This window comes from Oryzias latipes, chromosome 5 (genome assembly GCF_053564925.1).
Source record: "Oryzias latipes strain Hd-rR chromosome 5, Olatipes_Hd-rR_3.1".
NCBI classification, from domain to species: domain Eukaryota; kingdom Metazoa; phylum Chordata; class Actinopteri; order Beloniformes; family Adrianichthyidae; genus Oryzias; species Oryzias latipes.
The window spans coordinates 9892106-9915915 of record NC_136241.1 but is presented as its reverse complement, the minus strand read 5'-3'; the positions used below and the strand labels follow the sequence as shown (position 1 = coordinate 9915915).

At 40.7% G+C, this 23810-nt stretch overlaps 1 protein-coding gene across 1 annotated transcript in view; it reads left to right on the top strand.

The window, feature by feature from the left end:
* skib (SKI proto-oncogene b) overlaps window positions 1-23702 on the top strand; it is a 35193-nt gene extending 11491 nt beyond the window's left edge. The window contains exons 2-7 of the mRNA XM_023954857.2: window positions 18309-18422; window positions 19853-19956; window positions 20058-20269; window positions 20534-20808; window positions 20888-21118; window positions 21698-23702. Of these exons, the coding sequence (XP_023810625.1) occupies window positions 18309-18422; window positions 19853-19956; window positions 20058-20269; window positions 20534-20808; window positions 20888-21118; window positions 21698-21925 (1164 nt within the window). The 3' untranslated portion in view covers window positions 21926-23702. The remainder of the gene's footprint in view (window positions 1-18308; window positions 18423-19852; window positions 19957-20057; window positions 20270-20533; window positions 20809-20887; window positions 21119-21697) is intronic.
* The last annotated feature ends 108 nt before the right edge of the window (window positions 23703-23810 follow it).

The window sequence follows — 23810 nt, the reverse complement described above, 5'->3', positions numbered from 1 at the left end:
GATGTGCAGAGTTCGGTCTTAATGGGGTGGGGCTGGCACTCACACAGCTTTACAGCCAAGAACTTCCAGAACAGCCTCTCAGAGGAATGTGTCCAACTTCAAAATTAAAGACACTTGGAGGTAATAATAATGATAGAATTCTTCTATTTACCACCACAGACAAAGATTTTGGACATAGGATCCACGAATGTTCTTCTTAGGAATAGAGGATTTAGACTTTAGATTTGGACTTAAGTCATTTATGGCAGTCCTGCACGCTGCAACAAAAAAAAATAGCAATCGTTGTCAGGGATCAGTGCAGTTAAAGTGCACATTAAATGTAGATTCCAGAAGTTTTTCTTTTCCTGTTGAACATTTTCTTCCATTAAAACTTCCTTTGCTTGTACGGTTTACCAGTCAGAGCGTCAGTCTTAAAGTTAGTACCCAGTTAGTTGTTAGATTTGATTAAAGTTATTGAAATGCTCATCTCATTACCGGCTCTAGCCCAAAAAATTCGAAGGAAATTTTCGATGGGATTCTTCGGTGTGGATTTCCTCTGCTCTCTACACTCGCTGCATCAAAACACTTCACAGCACAGCTCGCAGGGTTTGTCATCCTCAGAGATAAGCTTGTGTCGCCTGTTAAAAGTCAGCTCTGCCCTCTGACACGTTTTTGGTTGATGCTATGACAGTGCATCATTAGTATCAGAGTCATCTTGTCACACTTTTTTTCCCCCCTGACATAACACAGAATTGTATTCTTTTTAGCTACCTTTTTGGCAGTTTTATGGATGTGAATAACAGTTGGTGGTATCTGCTGCTAAAACCTTTGGTGGAATTGAACCCTTTCTGAAGAGTTTTGCCAGCACAGCCGGTACCGGCGACGCTTGGTTTTTCCATTTTGTAACAGAAAGAGCTGCAATGCAAAAAAGGAGTGGGCTACAGTGACTGCTGTGTGGGTAGGCTGCAGTTGGGCTGAAGTGACTGTGTAGAGCAGCTGCAAGGATTTCTATTCCTTCTGTCCAACAGGACTCCATCACAGTCTGCAGCAGTTATTGAGGGCACACACTCCTGTGCTGCATACCTCTGTCCTCATTACCTCTGCAGCAGCTTCACTCGTTACCTTTGTTCTCTGACTTGGCTTGAAACAGGAGACTATGAGGAGAAGTGCTGAGCCTGCAGTTAGTGTCGGGCTGCCCACAGCTTCTGCAGCACAGGAGAAAGCACAGATAACCGCTGCTCTTTTACGCTGTCTAGATATTTCCGTAAAGCCGACACAAAGGAGGCGCTCTAGTTTTATTCATGCCAAACTAGACTGCTTTTCAGCATTGTCTTTTTGGCACAAAACATTTCTTTTCGAGGTAACCGTGTGCAACCACATGCACTTATGGTCACTTTGCTGTGAGAGGTCCCACAGACTTGTTCTTCCAAGGCATTAAAAAGCTGCAGCACTGACTGGCTGCAGGGACAGTAAACTTTTATCACACCAATAACCTGCAGACACAGCTAACCTAATAGCTTAGGCAGCCATGCCAGGGGTTACTCTGAGGTCAGGTTGAATTGCAGGCATGTGAATGGTAGACTACAACTGGTCAAACAAATAAAGAAGGATGGAAAAAAAAGGGCTATCTGAGGTAAGCAGAGGGGGGAAGACAGTTGTTATTGGAACAGCAGATAATAACTTTAATTGATTCGCAGTGAAAGGAAGCTATTGATTTGACTGCTCTTTTATAGCGAGGCCATCCGTGGCCTTTTAACCCGCTTTCCCATCCAACTTTGCTCTCTGTCAAACGCTGAATTCAGTCCGAGCATGCCGTCAAAGGGCGAAACTCCCACAGAAGTGGCAACTGTGTGAAAGGAGTTGACTTTGCCCGTCGTTGGGGAAGAGGCAGCATGTGAGGGGAAGGTTGTTCACAGAGTTCAAATCTGAACTTTCCTTTCTCAGAATGCACTCCTTTTGGCTGAGGTGAGTGGGTCTTGAGTGTTTGTTTTCGGTGAGGTCAGTGCTGGAACAGAATGTTGCGAACCTCAGGCCAGACTGCGATTCTGCGGTTCAGCTTCGACCTGCATGCAGACAGCTCTGTTTGTTTTTGCTTCGCCGTTTCTCAGGGAGAATTTTCGACTCTGCCAAAAGTTCTGCGCTCACACCCAAAGCATGCAAATAAAACCCCCTTTCAGCAAGAAAATATATGCTCCTAGGTGCAGCCACTACATCTGGCCCTCAGCACCGCTCCAGCGTGAAGGTACACATGCATACATATCCGACTCTCATCTTGTAAAAAGGCTCTTAGGGAAATGAGATGCTGTTGGGCTGTTTCAGTGGCAGGATGTTTGTATGTTTTGTTTCTGGCCATGTTCATAAATAGCAGTTTTTATGTTACTGGGGTCAGCTGGTTTTACTAGACTAGAGAGGCAAGTCCACATGCAAAGGAGGCCTCCCCACCATCTGGCAGCCATAAAAGGGGGAGCAGGAGGTTTTTTACTGAAGCTTTATGAGATGGTGGGGTGAAACACGGAGGGTGAGAGAGACTGAGTAGGTGGTGGACTCTGGTTGCCCCCAAGCTGCAAAGCTTCCTCTGCCGTCTGAATGACGGGTCAGAAGTTCATTGCCTTTTTCCTTTTTTTTTCTCATCCCGCATCTGTCTTCTGAGGTGAAGAGGTTTGAGAGCGTATCCCCACAAAACACCTCTCATCGCTGTGCACGATGATATATTCAGATCAAGAGATCTGCTTTAATTTATGAGCTTGTTGTATATTTAAAATGTTTCAGAGGACTGTGGTGCAAAAAGCATGTCTGCAATTCCATGCAGAAGATCAGACCTGAGCCCTGCAGATGGTGTAGAATTATGCGGCTGCATAAACGCTGGTGATTAAGCGGCGCTCTGTTGTTTGGGTATGTGTCACCCTTTCAAAATGCCCTACAAGCCACCGAGTAACAAACAATGAGATGTTTTGCTATCCTTTTTGGTCAGAAGTAGCTTTTTTCCTCTAATATGGAACTTGTTTTTTCTTTGCACATCCAACATGAGTCGGTATGGTAGTATTTGTGGTAACTCTGGGGTCATTATCAGCTCCAGTTTCATCTTTTTATTGCCTGTTTCCAAAATTGATTTACATAGATTTTGATATGGCATCCTTCTTTCTTCATCATTCACAAACTTTGTGTCGCATCCACTCTGTTCAGGAGAAAACACGGGTGTCCATCAAAAATAGTTTATCAACATCCTGGTTGATTTTATTGAGATTTTTTTGTTTGACAAAACCAAATAATGATTAAATCTTCTAATTGAACTCATCAAATATTTTGTTTTCTGGTGCATTAAGGTGTACTTTGACGGATCAAGCATTTCAGAGATTTTTTTTTTCTTTTAAAGGAATTATTTAAGTGGATCCATATAAATTAGTCATACTGACCTCCTTCTCTCGGCAGTGTAGGATTTTTGGGCCCTCACATAGTCTTAAACAAAGTAGAGGAAAAGTGCTGATAGCAAGAGAATTAGAGGGTGTTTGGCAGCCCCAGCCTTGTAGGTTTCTGTATCACTCCACTCTATTAAAATTTTAATTGTTTCCCTGCCTTCGCATTGTGCTTACCATGGCGGTGTTCAGTCCTGGCTCTGCTTGAGCTCTGTTTGAAACGTAAAACAGGGGGAAATGTGGTGTAAGGGGTTTTCATTTATTAACACTGACAAGGATTTTTACATTTGCACGACAACACTTGAGTTTCTAACTGTCGGCTTCAATAAGTTTGTATTTATGGCTGTTTTTAAGGTTGGTGGTGGTGGTGGTGGGGGGGGGGGGGGTGAATGTACATCTTTATTTTCTTCTCATCAAACGGACCAAAACAGAAAAAGATATTTGTTGTAAAAACCCACTTCAACTGTCTTTAATTAATTGTAAAAGTGTTCCCAGTGGTCTTTTAATTATGATGATGCTGTTTTTAGCCACTAAAATAAAAGCTAAATCTGTAGGACATAGTAGTTTATTAATACAATTCACCTCGGACTGTTTGCACAAAGTAAGCCCGCCCCCATTTCCCGTCACCCACCATTTTATACGCTCTCCCGCTAGCTTACAGCCCCTCACACCTCTAAGCTAACATTACCGGTGCAACAAAAACAGTGTTAATGAACAATATTATAGCTATCCAGCCGTACAGTTTAGAGCCAGATACCAGCTCGGATGAAAAAAACAAAGACGTACATGGCTCTATTTGTAGTAGTCGGATGCATCAGAATGGAACGGAGCAGGGAGCTTGTGGCCCACCCAGTGGATTTTATACATCACAACTACAAGCTTTTTACTAGAAATGCAGTTTTAAGTTTCATTTTCTTTATTTATGTCCTCTATCATGAGAAAAATACCACAAGGCCATGTTAAAAAATTCAGAAAAACACAATTTTTATTACAGTGGATCTTTAAATAACTAATTCCACAATAAGGAGCTTATTAAATCACTGACAAAAAAAAGCTGTTTGTTGAGGTTGTGTCCAGGCAACTTCATCCCAATCATGCGTGACAGTTTTTTGTGTTTTTACCACCTTCATTTTGAAATAATGATTCATTTGTTTATTTAAAAGCATTGATTGCACTTGCAAAACTTTAGGCAAAGCATCAAAGGCACCTTCAAAGCCAGTCCCAGCGAGAGAGAAAAATCGCTTCAGATTCATGGAGCGCCTCTCCACATACTTTGGCTTATTAAGCTTCTCACAATTTGTATTCTGTTAGCACCTCCATCATTAAGAAGAAGGGCAAAAATAAAGCCCTTGCACCCTGGTAGAGAGGCTGGAAATAACAGACTCTTGCTTTAGTCATTCCGTCCACTGCAGTGATTCAGGGGATAAAAATGTGGCCTGTGTCTCTTTAAGAGCAATGGCCTGTCTGCAGAATGCATCAGTCCTGTGGAGCAGACACAGGCCAGCAGGAGGAGGAGGGTGAAGGGAGGAGTGTTGGCCTATGCGGAGGGAGGAAGGAGGACAGCAGGGAACAGCCGCAGTCTGGGCTTCCAGCCTCCTGGCTAGACTGCTGAAAGTTATTATTGAGTTCCTGTGTAGGGCCTCCCCTCCCTATGGCATACTCCTCTGCATTCACTACAAGGCAGACAGGGAGTACGACACAGGGAGAACCAAAGAGGCAAAAAGAAAAGTCGGTCGCTTTCCATGCCCCTTTTTTCAGTCACCTTACATGAAGGAGAATGTAAAAAAAAACAACAACACAGTTATGGTTTCATGTTTTTTGGAGGGTGACTTTTTCAGACAAACATTCGGTGTGTCTGAGAGCAGCCATACATGCAAACGGCCCCACAGCTGCTCAGCAGCAGCTGAAGCTGCAGCTCACTGCCGGCTTAAGTTACAACTTAGCAGACGCCTCGTATTTTCTTAGAGCTGGCCTTAACTAAACAAGACAAGAAGGTCGACAGCTTACCAATGAGGAAATTGTGAACCAAATCCTCCTGTGGTATACCTAATATGATTCAAGGACAGGTTGGTAGGACTTCCTATGCTTTGTTCTTCGCTTTACATAACAGGAATGCATTTTTAAAAAGGTTGCACCTTCACGAAGGAGCATGAAACTCTTGCCAGCGGTTACATTATTTATTGTGCAAGCTGCATTTTTTTTTGTTTTCTTCTGGGATTCTGTGCTCCCATGTGTCTTTGAGGTTTGCAGGGTGAAAGGCCATAGAGATTACATAGTTACATACATCATGTCCCACACTCAAGTCTGTGCTTGCTTCCAACACTAATCCCTGGCCTGCGTGTCTTTAGTGCCAACATTAGTGCCACAAAGCGCCTGCGTCCTTCCAGCTCAGCCCACCATAAAAAAAGACACATTTTTTACGTAACACTTTGTCCAATGGATGCAAACTTCAAGCACGGCTACCACGAGCTAACAGCAAACACCTGAGGTACGTCTCAAGCCAGCAAAGCTCCCTCATATGTGCCCTGATTAATTGTAGCTGTCTGTGCAATCATTTGACCTCAACTTTTTAAGTCAGGGTTTGCATGAAAGGCGAGCAAATTGGTGAGAGGGGAACTCTGGTCCTGAAATGGGTATTTTTTGCGGAGTTCTGTTTGTTGAGTCAGAGCTCAGTTTGGGCTCTGCTGTTATGTCGTTACCATGGAGAAAAACATAGGCTCTTGTGCAATAAAATCATCCAGGAAAAGGACATTTCCAAGAAATTTTTCGGAGCGAAAAAACAGACGGCAAATTACAGAATTCACGAGGTGCTGCGGTCCACCACCCAGCCTCACCAGCCCTCCATTTTAGAGCCCTCACAGTCATTTTATGGAAGCGGCAAGGCTCTAGCCCTCTCACCTAATTACTCCTGTGAGCAGACATGTTTTCTTATGAATGGCTGACAGAAACAAACCCAGTGTTTAAGCATGTGTGATCATGGAAGCGGATGCTGTTTGTGTCTCACCTGCATTACCCCTACAGACAATTCCTTAAACAAGTGGAAACAAGCGGAATCCGCGCCACAATGCGCTCTACAGCGTCTCTGTCAAATATTACTGTAATGCACATTTTGGCTCAATGGTTTTTTCCGACAGTTCTTTTAGTTCAGCCAATTTTCATGCCACAGGGCTTTAGCACAAATTAAACACAAGTTAGTGGGGTGAAATAGAAATGTGTAACGGGCTTTATAGCCCAGATCTGAAGTTTAAAGTTAACTGAAACAAAACGAAAGAAAAGATAATAATAATAATAATAAAAAAGGATCATCAGTGAAATGGTTTTCTAACCTATGACCGGGGGGGTTTTCAGCTTAATGATCAGAATCTATAAATTTCACCAGGATTTATAGCTTTAGGTGAACCTATTAGCTCCCGAGCAGCAGAGGACGTGTGCTGTGTTGGTGGAATGACATCACATGGGACCCTGAGTGAGCAGTGACCCTAACTTCACCTCGCCCTCTAACAGTTTTTTATGGTCTTTGCCTTCAGCCCGCCCCCTTCCACCCTCCTTCCCATCCCTTCACACCTCTTAACCTCTGTTATTTATCCCATTTTCATCTTTCCAAATAAACCTGCCACCTGCCTTCCTCTCCATTGGCAGAGGAAGGCAGGTGGGGGTGGGGGTGGGGTGGGTCGGTCTGGCAATGTGGCTCAGGTTACAGCACAGGCACAAACTGCAGCTATAACATTCTGAGAAGGGCCCGGCCTTCTGTAGCGTACTTGTTTCGCAGCTGTTTGTCAATTGCTTACTGTGTTGACACTTTAGCTTTTTCAGATTATTAAACCCGTTCACGACATGCATGCAACTTCGTAATCAGGAGAACGTCTGACCCCTGACACGGCCAACCCCTGTAGCTTTCTTTGGCCCATTATTACGGGTCTTTTCACATCACACCATTTGCTCCGTCCCAGAGTACGGTTGCAGTTTTTTTTTTTGGTTGCTGTGATGCAAAGGTCCACCACAGAACGGTTCCTTGGGCGTTCGAATGAATGGTATTGTTGTGACACCACGCAAAAATGAGGCAGATTATCGTATATCAGGGCAATTGTGCAACAACCATTGATGACAATTGAGAAATGTACCAAGGGAGTGTGATGTCACCCAAAGAAAATGACTTATTTCAGGTTCCAACCAAACAAAATATACTCAGTTGCCATTTTATTTTGCTACACGGACGCCGCCATGTTGGAGCCCGACGACATGAAAGGAGCAGTGAGTGATCCGAATCGGTCTGAGTCAACATTTCTATGGCAACCACTCTTGCCAATCACCTACTTTGATTAAGACATTTGATTGGTCAGTTTATAACATGAATAACTTGCAATACAGAAAAAATAGGAAGAAACAATTAAAAGAAACAAGAACGTGTTAAGAAAAAAAAAAGGTAGCAAAACAAGAATGGTTATTCTTACAAATAGAATGACTAAGTAATAGCTGTTTATTCCTCTATAGAAATCTATGGCATTTTGGCTTCTTCTTCCTGTTTGGAGGAAGGGGTCACAAAATATTCTGGCCCTCAGGGTTTTTATTTTGACTACAGTTAAGGGACAGAGAAAGAGGTTGGTACTCCCAAGGGGCATAATTTATTCTGATTGGCTGAAAAATGTCAGCTGGGCATAAATGACATGTGACAATTACAATTAGGTATATGAACAAAAATAGTTGAGGGGTTTTAAAGTACAGCAAAGAAAGGAAACATCTGAGGCTGACAGAGAATTTTGGAGCCAGTGATGACAGCGGGAGTTTGAAGCTCCCACCGGTGTCAGCGGGAACAGCCAGAATCACCTCCGGGTTAAGAAAACAGGCCAGCATCTTCCTCTGTCTAATAGCAGTTTTTCAGAGAAGAGCTGCTCAAACTCACCACAGGATCGTTTTTTAGGTGAAAATGAACATGTGAACGTAAAGAACAAGAATGACACTAATAAAGATTCAAGAACAACTTTATTAATCCCCGAAGGGAAATTTAGTAAAAGACAACTTCTCACCCAAAAGGGGTCAATGTGAAACCACAGCTGCTCTGTCAAAGTAGACATTATTAGAGCTGCACACGAGGTTAAACAGTTGTTTACCACAAGAAGAAGAAAAAGCACGATTGGTTAAAAACTCACAGAAATATTCAATTTTTATGAATTTATGACCCCAGTAATCTGATTTTACCTATAAGAGTTTATTTCATTGAATGCTCAGATTATGTTTTGAATAAAAAAACAAACTCCTTTAAAATGTTGTCATTGGAGTTGTGAATTTTTTTTATGAAAAAAATACGTTTTTATTACAACTGTGCTGGAAAAGTATAAAAATGTATTTAAACTGTGAAGCAACAACAAACAGCTTTAGAAGAAAGCTTTATTATTGGAACAGATTAATGCAGTTTATAGCATCTCCACACAGTAACGTTCAGAGTCTTTTATCCACTGGATGCAGACAATGTGAAAAAAATCGTCTGTTTTTTATTAATGTGGCTATAGAACTTTCCTATCTTAGATGACCCAACTCCCAACGTTAAAGTGCCTAGGATAGCACAAGGGTTAATCTCCTTTTTTTTTTACCTCTCTATAAGCAGAAGGTTCTTTTCTAAACACGAACTGAGCTTTTCCATAAAGACTCATTGAGTCAAAGTGAGGATTTATACTCTGGATGTTTCTGACTCAAGTTTGGGTGTAGTGGTCAAAGTCACAGCATCAGTTGGAGATTTTATTCTGGGCTACAAATTAAGAATATTTTTGTCTTGTTTCTGTTTCTTTTGCACTGTTGCTTTGCCTGCAGGAACATTTTTTGTGCTTTAATGACCTCTGAGTCCAGGAGTGCTGGTGAACTAGTTAGGGTTTTTCTGATGAAAAAGAAATTACCAAGCACATTTTTGTGGCTCTCAGAGGTCACAGACAGTTTAACCATAAAATTAATAGATAATTCTGTCTTAAAATTTAAATCTTAAATGGATTAAAATGCATGCTTACACTGCATAAATGTTCTCATGTGAACTTCTGAAGTTTACATGGTACCAAGAAAACCCCCAAAAAACGGAGATTTAGATGAACCCTAAATAGGACAAATAGATGAAAAATGATAAATGCGTTTTTATCTTTTTTTAAAGACTATTTTAAATGGAAAAAAGCCCTAAAATCAGAAGTTCAAACGTTATGCAGCATAAATAGTCGCATGATGATGAAGCAGGCAAACCATGCATCGTCCCCCGGCTGACAAAAGAAGTGACAAGTAATAAACTTCTATCTACAGTCAGTGTTAGAGCCTGAATATAGGGTCATACAAATAAATGGGCTACTATAAAAATCATAAAAAGGGATTTCCTGGACATTTTTTTAAACTGTGTCTCTCACAGTTACAGCGTATGATGAACATTACAAACATCTCTCATCTATTTACGGTATAAAGAAAATTTGCTAAATACTTGAATGATAAATGTTTTTTTTTACCCCGCTGTATGTAAATAAGATGGTCCAAAGTTTATCTGAGTAGACAAAAACTATTAGTTTGTCTTGTGGGGTTTAAAAGCTTTGCTAGAATTATTTTTGCACTATTGATTAGACTGCAATTAATAGTTTGTTTTCTATCACAAGAATACAAAAATTGTTTGGGGACTGTTTTTTTTACACCTCATAACTCAATGTTAGATAGGTAGATTCAGTCTCTGTCATTTGTCTACATTTTGAGATGAAATACACTTTGAATTCTTTTATCTTTATTTCCGTGGTGTTTCTATGAGCTATGAAAAAGAGAGCACCATAATCTAACATGAACAAATGTATTTGACAGTTGAAAAACCCCTGTGTGATTAAAGTTAAGAGGGTTCACACAAGACAGAAAACAGTTTTGGAGTAAACTTTTTACCACAGGTTGAAACATATTTGCATAAGGAGAAATGTGTCAGAAATGTATGAAGTAATCAGAAGGGGCCATTTGTCAAATATATATGGGATGACCTATAAAAGTTAGAAAGCAGAAATGGGAAAACAAGTCCTTTCAGTGGGATTCTGCTCCTGATCTTCAGATAAAATGAAGACCAAATATGGCGAGAAGTTGTTGACTTCAATAATTTACATGTGTGTAGTTTTTATCTGTGGGTCTGTTGGTTATAATTTAAACAGACTCATTTTGACAGAATTTTCCAAATAAAACATATTCTTTGGACTCATTACTTTGTGAAGTGTGTTAAAGTCCCTGCTGGGGCTGTCATGGATGTCAGCCTGATCTGCAGCATGTCAATCCACTCAAAATGTCTAGACCTGTTAAGTAGCAGTCCTCGTGCAGCCGCTGTCCCTCCCCTCCCTCCACCCGTTTGCCAGGCTTCCTCCCCCTCTGTGGGGGGACGTGCAGAGTGGTTCAGTACCAGGTACTGGGAGAGATCTGACCTTCTGCATGGTTGGTGCTGTTGGGGTTGTAGGATGCTTATCCAGTCACATTTTCATCACCAAATCTGCCGTCTTTGCTGTGTAAATTGTTTTATTGTGGAGGATTAAGACTCACGCAGTCAAGACACATGACTTGTTGGTTGATCACAAAGGGTTGTTGAACTTTGAAAGCGGCAGAACTTTGAATTTCCTTGTGTGTTTGATTGCTTTGTTATATGTTATATGGGACAAAAAAATCCTTAAGTTTCAAGAAACTGTTTTACTAACCTTTTTCAGACACAACTATCAATTTTACTGCAATTCTTTTGCATTTACCTTTATTCTTAATATTTCTACGAAAGCAAGACTTGTATTTTTTTTCTTGTAAATTACAAGTAAAGTGCTTTTTAATCCAACAAAAGTAATAACATTGCAATAATTTTAAAAGAAAAAAAACTTTGGATGAACAGTTTTCTCTGTACAAGAATGAAAAATTAAATCTTAATTTTATCATTTTAAATCACCTTAAACTGAAATAACTTATGCTGTAATAAAGACTTTACCTTTATTGCTGCGTGAATGATGAATTTAAATCTCAGTAATTCAAACTGAGCTGTATCTTTTTTTTATTTACAAATCACCTCCTTTCCAAATGATGATACCCAACACTCCACTACTGATGTCTGCAATCGTTCAACCTGTACAGTTTACACTTTACCAAAAGAAGTCAACTAATATACCATAATTTTCAAGTAATTTTTAAGTTATAAATCCCACAGAAATGTTCAGAATCAGGAGGTCAAACAAATGCAGGATAAGTTGTTGACATGCACCACGATCGGATCAACAGCCATCTCAACCGGGAGGACATTTTTATCCGAATGAGTCTGATTAGGTCAGATTATTCCAAATGGCGTGTTTACATGACGCCCTTTTATTCTGATCAGGTTTTTCTTCCGATTACTTGAGTCCACGTGAATGCAGCTACTGTTTCTGAAAGTGGAAATGACGTGAGTTCCATTAGTTAAAAGACTTTGTGCATGTGTATAAAATCAGTTCACAAAGGCAATTTAAATGGCTTCAGTGCATTAGCTTGGGGTTAGAGAGTTTTTCTGCAATCAATGAAAAATGCAAAAAAGAATGAAGAGGATGGGAATTTGTGAAAAAGCCTCAAGGAACGGCTCTCATATCTTCTGTATTCAGGTCAACCAAAGGCTAAGCAGATCTTTTTTTCCCGTTTTTTTTTTTTTTTTTTAATATCAAGCTTTTTTCCCTCTTTTCCTAGATTCTCACTCTGTCTTTGATTTGCCTTGTGAAGTTCCTGGAAGATGTTTTGAGTACAAATGAACTGTATCTATTATAGCTGCAAAATCTACAGAGGCAGAACATGGAGCTGCTCTTTGTTTTTTTTTTATCCTCTAAACCTTCATCCCCTCTGGCCTCCTGGTTGGTTCTGCAGCAGCTCGTACATTGTAAGTGTTCTAAATGTTAATAGAGCATAAAGGCATTGTGCGCATACGGGTGTATCCCATTCAGTGGGCAGGTCGGTGCTTCTGCTTTTTCCGTGGTCGCTCAGTATCTTACATAAAACGTTCTCGTTCCAGTCGTACAGCAGAGAAGGCTTCACGCTATTGGCAATATCAAATTCAATATCTGTTTCGTGTCTTTCGGTCTGAGGTTTACTGTAAGTTCCTCGTTAGGGAGGGAGTTATTTGAACATCAGTGTCAACATTCACAGGCAGCCGGCTATGTCTCGTTGTTATGGTTGCCATGTTTGGGCCTGAAGAGGAATTCATTTCTTCTCTTGCAGCGTTACAATAATCTGCCTTTTTGTTTTCTCTCACTCGTGAAGGGATCACTCGTGTAGACACAAGAACTGTACTTTATTCAGGAACAGGTTTTTTTGTTCATGATGCAGGATCCAGAAATGAAGCCTGTCATCACAAGATTACTCAGAGTTAGCTGTAATCCAGTTTTGGATTTGACACATAATGGGATGAAATGGAATGAAAACAAAACAAAATAAAAAAAAATCCCGTGCCCTTTAATGCCCCACTCTTGATTCAACTGGTGAGAAAACTGCCACCATTGTGCCTTGGTGTCGGTAGGTCAGAGTTATATGCATCACACCTTGAAATACATTTTTTTTAATCTTTATAGTAGTTGTAATGGTTTGTTAACACAAAGTAATATATTTTTTGTAAAAAGAAAATATGTTTTGTGAAAATCTTTTCCAATTTAATTTTTCACTCAAAAAAACTTGGTGCTTTGGTTTGTGGTCTGTGTGTACTCAAATAAAGAAAGTGTAATTTAGAACATAACATAAATTAGACATGCCATCATTACACTATTTATTTATTATTCTATATACAGTTTTAGTTTTTTAGGTAACAATCTTTTTTGGGAATACAAGAGTTCCCCTCTGGTCTGGGTGAGGCTTTTTTTTACGGCATTAACCCTTGTGGTATCCTAGGCACTTTAACATTGGGAGTTGGGTCATCTAGACCCACTAGACAGTGCTCTGAACCTTTTTTCTTCAATGATTTGTGATCTTCACTGGTGTCCATGGATTACATGAAATCTTTCCACCTTTATCCACCTTTGTCATGGTAGGGAGAAGACGTCAATGTAAGGGTGGGGTCATCTAAGATAGCACAAGTTTTATTTTTTTGTTTTCACTCCCTGTTGACTTTGACAAGTAGCTAAATTTAGGACAGGCTTTCAATTAGAGTGGGGACGTTGCAGCAGCATAAATACAGATGAAAAATTAAGTTTTAATGGGGAAAAAATGCCAAAGAAATGACCTACATGCCCTGCCGAAGGCATCTAATCTGAGTCAATCTACAATGTCTTCTTCATTGAAGGTTTATAACTTTTGAAGTACCGTGTTGATTTCTTCAGCCTTAAAGCCATAAATGCCAAGCTGTGTGAAGCTGAAAACATGCCCCACCTTTAGGAAGATCAGCTTGTCCTGCTTCCACCTCAGACCTCGTCAAGTCTCAATCCCAAAGACAATTAGGACAATCCAATAAGCTTTACTGTAGAGCAGACCTTCTGCCAAGCCCTGTGGCTGTTTTCCCCTGACCATACTTGCCTGATTCAGTTTACCACATAAACAAAATGTTCTTAAACTGGACACAGTGGAGACAGAGTTAATTAATAAATTAAGCTAAGATTTGGAGAGGGGAAACGAGAGCTTTGTTGGTGAGGCACAAGGATGAGGTTTCAGGGATATTCTAGGTTGTCATTTTCCCCCAGCTGCTTTTTTTTTTTTTTTTTTTTGGTGGCAGGTGACTTCAGAGTTCTATGTAAATCAAGGGGCGACATTTGATTTCTACAGTGAGATTGGGGAACTCAAAGCATCCCCACGTCAACCCTCATCGACCTGCAACGATCACATTACTAGTACCAGTACTCTCACACTTCCAACTAAGGCTGTTACCCAAGGGAGCCATGCCAGTTGGTGTGCCCTTGAGTGAGACAGCGGCCTACTAAGCACGTGTCGATCTGGGGATTACATTTAGGGGTTTAGGAAGGGAAAGGAGGGAAAGGAGGCCGTAATCTGAGACTGTTGTGTCTTGTTGCTGTGCAATTTTTTTTTCTATGCTGGGCTATCGTGCCGGAGTATTGTATGACCATTGCCCAAGGAAGTTCATCTGGGAGAACTATTTTTGTCTCACCAAAGGAGCGCTGCCCCGTGTGTTGTGTCTCTTATTGTGTGTTGTTTATTTTAGCACCACAGCCAATGTGTAGACTTAAAGGTTGGTTTTATATATTTGGCAGTGAAAAGTATCCAAAAAACCCATTTGCTAGGATGATAAATAAATTGTTTGTTTTATCATGTAGGTCGTTTGATTTTAAAGCTATGCGGAAGCCATGTTGCCTAGCATGCTAACAAAACAAAACAAAAAACCTTAAGGGAGATAGTAGATGCTAAGTTTTCCACAAAAAAAAAAAAAACACCCAAGAAAACTGTTAACACTAATTTCTGTATAATATTCAGATATATCTGTGAAGCTACAGTGAATATTTGTTTGGAGAAACACTCAAACCCAAACACAAAAGGATGCTAATTTTAGTCAAAAAGTTCTGTGCTGGAGCCAAAGCGTCTTGTTAGGAAGCAGTCACCATGTCACCCCGCAGCCTCAGGCAAAACTCAAAAAAACAAACACAAGTACCTTTCACACCATTTTTATTTATCCCCGTCTCTGCCTCACACACATTCATTTCCTTCACCTTCTTCTGCTTAAATACCTGCCTACTTTTCAAGCTATGGACCCACCAAGCATTTGTCGCATGTTAAAGAGTTCTTGAACACGCATTTAGCCCGTGGTGTTCATGCTGGACCAGCAGGGAGGGCCTTCTTCCAGTTTTTCTATTCGTTCTTTATACTAACGCATGTCCGCCACTACAGTTGCAAGAGACTTGGTGGTAAATGTTAAAGTGGTGCAAATCTCCAGGCTTTTTCCTTCCCAGCTCTATTCCATTATATATGAAAGACTTTGTGTGATATAATTCCAGCTGGGCACAAATCCCAATTATAAATTTGTCCTTCATGATCACTTTTCAAATAGTTGGCACTTCTGTGAATTAAAAAGGACACCATCCATACGTCACTACCAAATCGGAGTCCTCGATTGGTCAAAGTTTGATCAAAGGCCATGCGTTTTGTACGTAGAGCCCCAAAAACAGTCATAATAACTTGTGTAATGATACGTAAACCTGAGAGTTTACATAAACTTTTTATAGGAAGCTGAACGCGCGTGTGGCGGTGTGTACGTAGCTTTACAGTTTTAATAAATGCCGCTAATATAAAGTCATTTCACCTTCATTTGCCATTACGACATCATGTAATTTCTGACATTCATTATCATTCATTTTTGAATTAGAGGAACTTTTAGGTTTTTAATCAGCATTTTTTTATTTTATTTTTTGTGAGTGCGGGCAACTCAAGGTCCCTAGTGATAAACATACTCAGAATATATACCATTTGTCCTTCTCTTGTTTGAAATTTCATCAATTTTTGTGACCAGTCGAAGCTCATTTGCTGACCTACTTTTATGGCATTCATTTAAAAAATTGTTGTTGATTAAAAACTTGAGCACTTGAGTGTACTAAATTATTCAGCAGGTTAAAAAAGGGCTGCTTGAAAGATTGATTGGTTGCAGTGTTTTGTGATTATCAGCTAAGCCCTGATGGAAAAAATCCAGCTTTATGTTTGAATTTTGATGTCATTAAGCAGCATTAAGAAAAAAATAACAACTAATAGAACGTGTCTGCTTATGCCCATGTGCTTTCAAACCCTGTTTAGCCCACAGGTTTGCTTTGAACTGCTCCCTCCTTACAGTGTCTCAAAGAAATATCATACAATAGCGGGTTGAAAAGGGCAATGCTTGAATTGAGTTTGAAAGGGGAGGGTGTACTTGGCCTTCAAGTATACATTCCTGCAGCTTAGTGCTTCCTCTGTGGTCCCCCTCTCTTGGCCCACCCCCCTCCCACTCAAGACTCAGTTCCCACCGGGGACTCAGCCAAAGCAAACTCCTCAGAGGAAGTCTCCCTCTCCCTCCAGTGTGAGCGGAAAAAAAGAAATGGAAGTCCCATCCAGGCCCTGTGAGACCTGTGAGCTAGTAGGATGTGCAAGCAGGGTGTTATGACTCTGTGTCCATGCTATGTCTATGATGGGGCAGTGAGTAAAGCCCGTGCGGCTGCTCTCCTGTGAGGTCAGTGTCATATTTAGCCAGCAAGTCCCTTGTGGTGTCTGGGAGTGTCTGTTTTCTGACTCTATTATGTCTAGCGCCCATAGCCTTCCTGAAGTTGCAAACCTCAGGGTAGAAATAGTACCAGACAGGCAGACATCCTTTGTCAGGAAAACAACAGCCACGTCAGCAATTACAGAATCTGATTACACCGGGAAAGCAACTCCTAGAATACCTCTGGCCTTGAATTGGCCAGGTGACGAGTCAGTGGATTCACAGAGTAAAGTTGAAGAAGCAAAACCAAACACAAAGTCTGTGTGTGTGTGTGTGTGTAAAAAAAGGTGTGCAGTGTGGTGACTGGTTAGACAGGTGCAGACATGAGGGGGAGTGTTCAGACAAATATGTACAGCCCGTCAAACTTTGCCATTACACAGTCAGATGCCAGCGATAAGGTTGTAGTCTCATCATTTAACAGGAGCACCATGACTCAACTCGTGTGTTTGATGATAACAGTCAAAAAAAATGTGGAAGTGTAAAAGGGTAAAAAAGATTAATACAAAGAACACAGAAAGACGTGGTGCATATAAAAGACATTACCGCATACAACGATGACAGTGATATGTTGTCATTTGTCGTTAGTTGTGGCTACTTTTTATTTTTCAGATTTGCATTTCAGGCATGCGTTTTCCCCCCAAACACACACGTAGACACTCCTACAGTACAAATACTCATACCATCCCACATATCCACACTGATCCCTTCACCCACCCAGTTTCCCACACATCCCAGTCATAGCTGCGCGAGCAAACACACATGTAGAGTCTGGCTTTATGTAGAAAATCTGTGAGACATGATTCATTACCTGCCCGGCTTCTTCTTAAATGTAGTTTACAGTTAAATCCCACATTTAGGCGATTACACCACCACAGTGGTTGGGATTTCACAAATGCGTGCAGGAATAAGTGTTTTCCATTGAGCGCTTTTAGAGGGCTAATCATTTGTCTAGAATCACGCAGGAGGGGATGGGAGTGTAAGCCGCTCCTCCAGGCAGGATGTCATTGTAGTGACTAAGGGAGCAACAGGCAGGTCTGTGCTAGCTTCTGTGCCTGGCTAGGTAAACATATCCTCTGTCTGACAAGTGCAGACCTGAGGGCTGAGGAGGCTCGCTGTCTCAAACACTTGCCTCTTCAACTTGCCGCACAATCAGACATAAAATATGTCTCGCAGGATTCACAGTTTTGCATCAATAATGACAAGATATTCAGAAATATTACTAAATCGGATGCAAGTCTGCACTAACGTGAGGCAGTTTCACAACAGCTCTGCCTCCGTCCTATGTCAGATCTAAGAGTAATTACATTAATTTGTCTTCCTCTCTGTCTGCGTCTGTCTGTGGATTGCTCTATTTCTGTGGTTCGTTGAGTCGATCTGCTCCACCTGACGGCGCCTCTTCTCCCTGGCAGGGAGCAATGTATCCCTATTGGCTGCCAGCCAGACCAGCTTGAGTGTCTGCTCAGCTCAGAGCCCCGCTCAAACACATACACACAAACGCCAAACTAAGAAAATGAATGCTTACACAGACGTCTTCTATCCCCTTGTTACTTTTTTTTGAAAATATTTTCTTCTTTTCCATGACCTTTTGGCTCCAGAAATAAATCCCTTCATATTCTGACAAATCCACATCTTGCCTTTGAGTAATGACATCTACAGAAACCCTTTTTTTTTAAATTGAAGGCTCTTGAATTTTCCCCCATCCTTTTGTGGTTGGATTTTTGCACTTTTTCCCTCCACAAGGATATCGGCACTGAACCTTTTCTCTCTTCTCTTTGCAGTCTTCCAGCCCAATCCCCACCAAAAGACGCAAGTTTGACAAATTACAGTCTCCATCAGCTGACGGCGACAGGAAACCCCATTGGTTACAGTCCCTGTCCAAGTCTGCACAGAAGGTTTGTTCTCTTTAGTCATTGTTGCTGTAGGAGATTGGAAGCGATTTGATAGCAAAAGATAAAACATGACATAAAAGCCAAGAGTCAATTTAGTCATGTGGGGGGAAAAAGAGGCATGTTTCACATTTACCAAGCTAGAAACCTTCTGGTAAAGTTTTCTATGGAGAAAGGACAATACTTGACAAATGGAACGACATTTGCAATTTAGCAAAAAAATGTAAATAAAATCCAGCTGCAAAACTAAGTGCACTCCTAAATGGCTCCATTCGCTTTATACCAGCCAGGTGCTGCTGATCAAACTCAGTAGGTAAACTAATCAAGAAATCTGCTCTTTGAAGCAACCTGATAGTTGTTCGTCTGGTTTGTCAGCCAAGGAGGGCCTTTATTAGAAAACAGGTGTTGGAGCGTCATGGTGACAGTCTGTGCAGCAATTTCAACAATTGCTCTACAGATTACCGGTATATCACCAAAAGCAAAGCTTATAGCAGGTTTTATGTTGACTGTATCAGGTCAGTGTATTTTGAATAAACAAGATGGCGTAAATGTGGATCATTCAGCTCTGTGCAGGGCCACAGGGGGTACCTTGGCAAAAAGAAGTCTATTTAATTGTAGTACAAGTATACTTATGTGGTACTAAAAGTGAGGCAGTATGCTTGAAGTTTTAAAATGCTCCAATTTAGACCGGAAAGTATAGTTCTAACACTAAACAAACATGGTCAGTATTGTGATTGCCATACTTATACCCAACTTTACTTCATAAACTCAGAGTGTACTACTTTTTGCTAGGGGGTTGCTAGGGCCTTTTAGCTGTGAGCTGATGGTTAACCACCACATCACTATGCAGCCCTATTTAGGAAAACGTGTTTGCCCTAAGAAGAACATGTCAGCCCTGTTAGGGTTTGCATCTAAAAATAAAATAAATAAATAAAAAGATTTTTATTTAGAGAAATTAGACCAAATCTGAGTCTTCTTTACACAACAAGTCAATGAACTCAGAACATGAGTCAAGAAAAATAAAAAGGATCCCCTAAGAAATACTATAGCAGCCTAAAAATCAGAAAACAAACTGAAAGAAAATTACTGAAATAATAAAAAATTAAACAAAAAAATGATTACTTTTTGGTATTTAGATACTTTTGTCCTAATACCTAAAATGTTTGGACTGAGAAAATCCAAAAAGTCGTACATTTAAACCCTGACAAGGATGTTAAAAATCAAAAATTAGATATTAGTAAAAATGTAAACGTGAAATTTATCGGCTCAACTGCAAAGCAGCAGCACAATCTTCTTCATATTCACATGACTGTGGTATGACCTCCTGTTATTTGCTCCTGTTTTACTGGACTTTTAATGCTTCCGTCAGGGTATATTCAATGGTCTAATGTTAGTTTAATGAGTGTGTCTGAGCTTGTTGTTGTTTGTTGCCTCAGGATCTGAAGCAGGTCCAGCTGAAGCAGAGGCCCTCTGCTTTCCGCCCCTGGTCCCCTAAAGTAGCAGAAAAAGAGAAGCCAGCCACTCAAAGTGACCGCGACAAGTACGTTTGCCAGACAAAAAAAAAGATAGTTCAACTCTCAATATCAAGTTATCTGTAAGAAATGTTTCTTACCGGTAATTCTAATTGTGTGCTGTTTACAGATTCTACTCAAAGAATGAGGAGCCTCCAGCTGCTCCTGTGGGGGGGCTGCTCCATCTTAAAGACAGCCACGCTCCTGTCAGGGGGCCTGCAGCCAAATCCATCCATAACAATGACACACAACCTCCCGCAAAACCGAGCCATTCCGTCAGCACGGATCGAGCCGACAATATCGACACAGATGGAGAGATCGATGTGGATGATTGTGATGAGAGTAAGTGCCACAAATGAGAACAGTCAGAAAATGAACCAGTGAATTACATACTACTGAGTAAGTTCAAGGAAAACACCAAGTTATTCTACCAGGGATCATTACAGGAAATGGGAAAAGTAGCCTGTTGAGTGGCTTTCTTGTGCAATTGCGCCATCTGGTGACTAGATGGTGGGACTACAAATGAAATAAATCAATTTTAAACAGCTGAAAATTGAGTTTGTGTTTTATAGGTTTTTTTAATTCAGTATATTCGTTTCCCCTCAGGTCCAGTGCCAGCCTCCTCTGTTTCCTCACCTCCCTCCACCTGTAACAGCGGGTCTCAGAGTCTGTCTCCTCAAAACGTTGCTCGAGCCCCGGACAGAACTTCCTGGCTTCCTGGCAGTCTTTCTCCGGAGATGGACACCATGAGACAGATGCTGTATGGTGGACTGGAGACCAACGAGGCCCGGGAAAAAGTCCTGCAGGAGATAGTCAGGATGAGGGTGAAGCAGGAAGAGAAGTTGGCAGCTGCTTTGCAAGCTAAACGCAGCCTTCAGCAGGTACTGTTGACAGCATGTCAAAGTCAGTCTTCACACTCTTGGGGAAGTTTTAATCATGTGACAAATCCAACGATTACAGGAGCTGGAGTTTGTGAGAGTGGCCAAAAAGGGTCGTCTTCGTGACGCCATTGAGGCCAAGCGCAACCTGCGTAAGGAGATCGAGCGCCTCCGCGTGGATTTTGAGCGGAAGATAAGAGAGGCGGAGGATTCGTGTGGGCGGCTGAAAAGAGAGCTGGAGAAAGAGACAAAGCTGCGAGTTTGTGACAAAGGCTGCGAAGCCGAGAGTCTCCAGATCAAATACTCCAGTCAGGTAAGACGCTAAACCCAGCATGCAAAACCTTATTCAGCACTGACACCAATAACAGACCAACTCTGATGAAAATTGTGTTTTTGGTGTTTTTAACATGCTCCTGAGGCATTTTTCTCAGATAGAGAACAAATATTAAGAAAATTAAACCTAAAATTGCATTTCTGAGTATTTCTTCATTCAAATTGTGGTGACTTAAGAGCAGACGCTAAAATGGAATGGGAAAAAGTTTGTAGGTGTGACGTAGAAACTACGACGGCAAACCTCAAGCTCCCTGCTCTGGTTGGGGGTGTAGGGGGCTGTAAGCTATCTGGAGAGTGTGTAAACAGATGGATGATGGGAAAGAGGGTGGGCTTACACTACACCAACACAACTTAGAGGCTTATTTCTAGTGAACCCCTGCCGCTCTGCAGAAACTATATCCTAAAAGACCACTGAATTTGGGGATTTTGGGTAAAAATGGCATAATCATAATGAAAAGAGCACTGGGAGCATTTTGACAATACTGTACATCAAAAGATGATCAGAGTGGGATTTGAAAGCTTTTGTCTTATGCTGACCACTTTTTTTTTCCTAATCCAGATCGAGGAGCTGCACGTGCAGCTGCAGCAGGCGGAGGCTGACCGCGAGCAGCTCAGGCAGGAGCTGCAGCTGGAGCGAGAAGCTCGCCAGAACCTGGAGTGCGTTGTTAAAACCCTGCAAACCCAGCTGGCGCTGAAGGCCCACAGCAGTCCTCCGGGAGACTGCAAGGACACAAACACACTAACAAACAAGCAAAGTCACTCCACGCAGCCGAGAAATGGACCCTGAAGCTGCACAACCAACTCTGACTCCGCCTCCAGAGGAAAGCTTTTGTCCCATAATAATATGTTACAGCGCATCGATATTGTCATGACAGTATGAGTTTCACATCAACTGGAAAGTAGCATGAGCATGTTGTAGAGAGTCACGCTACCAAATACTTTCTCTGTGATGAAAAAAAAAGGTCTTTTTCTCGACGTCGGGGAACTTCCCGGCACTCTCCAAGGATTTTGGCTTCGGTATAAGCTATTCTAAGATGTGCAAATACAGCTACACAACACTACTTGAATATGAAGGGAGGAAATGTGTTGCGCATGGTGAAACGAGCAGTTAATGAAAGTGCCACAAAAATACTGGTACACTCAGAGGTGTCATTGCAGACCACTGGAAAAAAGAGACACAAGTTTACCACTATGTACTTCATATACCCGCTCGCTTTTTGTAACTGTGCAGAGGTTGACCATTTCTTTCTTTTCTTTTTTTTTTATATGCTTGAGCATCACTGTTATTTTACAAGCAAGAAAAAAGCAGACATTCTTAAAAAAACATATACGCATGTATACCAGCTTATGTACGTTTGGCATTTTGTAAACCTGAAGTATTAGAGGTTCTGTGGGCTGCCTCCAGGTCCGCAACCTAAATGCTTAAATATTTTATGGAAGTCTTCTGTTCTTTTTTTTGTTTGTTTGTTGTTCCCTAAAGATGTTTTTTGCTCCCAAATCAGTGGAAAATAGCAAATATTTATGCCCACATTAGTCAGCATAAGGCAACAAACACTCCTCTAAACAAAAAAACAGAGGAAATTTTCGCCTTTTTTTTCGCATGGCAAAATCTGGTACTTCTGATTTTCTATGGAGTATTGTAAAAAAATAAATATTTTTATTCTGCAAAATGTTGCCCCCAGTCAACAGGAGGCATTCATTTTTAGTCACTGGTTTTAGAGCTCTTTAAATCAACCGTTGCTGTTTATATGAACAACATTTCTACATGCATACAAAATATGAATATATTTTTTTACTTTAAGAAAGTAATTGCACTTTTTAGAAGAAAGAACCCTGCATTGTGCTCCCTGTTACAATTGTTTTTTTCGAACCGGAAATGATCCTAAACCTTAAAAATGAAAAACACTCTCCCTCAGCGCGTCCTCCAATGTAAATAATATGGTATTGTAAATAAGATATTTGTCGGAATGATGTTTGATTTGTTGATTTTTGTTTATTTGCTCTTACTTGAAACCAAAAAACAGATTTTATTTGGATTTACAAAACTCTAATTCCCTTGTTGCTGATCCCTGATTTACAATCACAGGGTCTCTATCAAACTGATGGACTTTTTTGGTTTAAAGCCTTGTTTATTGACCTGAGACGCCAAGAGAGTAGTTTAATCTTTCCCTTTCTTTTGTTCTTGTTATGGAGATTATCTTTATTATTTGATTTATCATAGAGTATATATATTACATCTTGTACCAAAAACTGACAAATGGACTACAATTCTCTGCACTTCCAGCTTTCTTGTCACACATATAAAGTAGTACATTTCACATAATCATTGTTTCAAACATTTTGGCTCTCTGACATGTATTAGACAAGAAAACACTTTTATGTCTTACCATTATGATACCCTCGCTCAGTATTTGTTGGGTACTGTGTATTAGAAATATCCAATTTATTAGCTGATGCTGTTGTAGTTTTGGTCTGGATATGGGTTTTTGTTTGCCTCTTGTTTCAATGTTTTCTTTTTCCTTAAGAAAACTTGTATAATACCTAATAAATCTACATCAATTCTACAGACTTCTGATATTTTGGGGGTTTTGTGATCGTTTTGAACTTGAGCCAAAGTTGCCTCAGAGTTAAATTCAATGAAAAAAAATGTTCTTGTACTATTAGGCACAAAT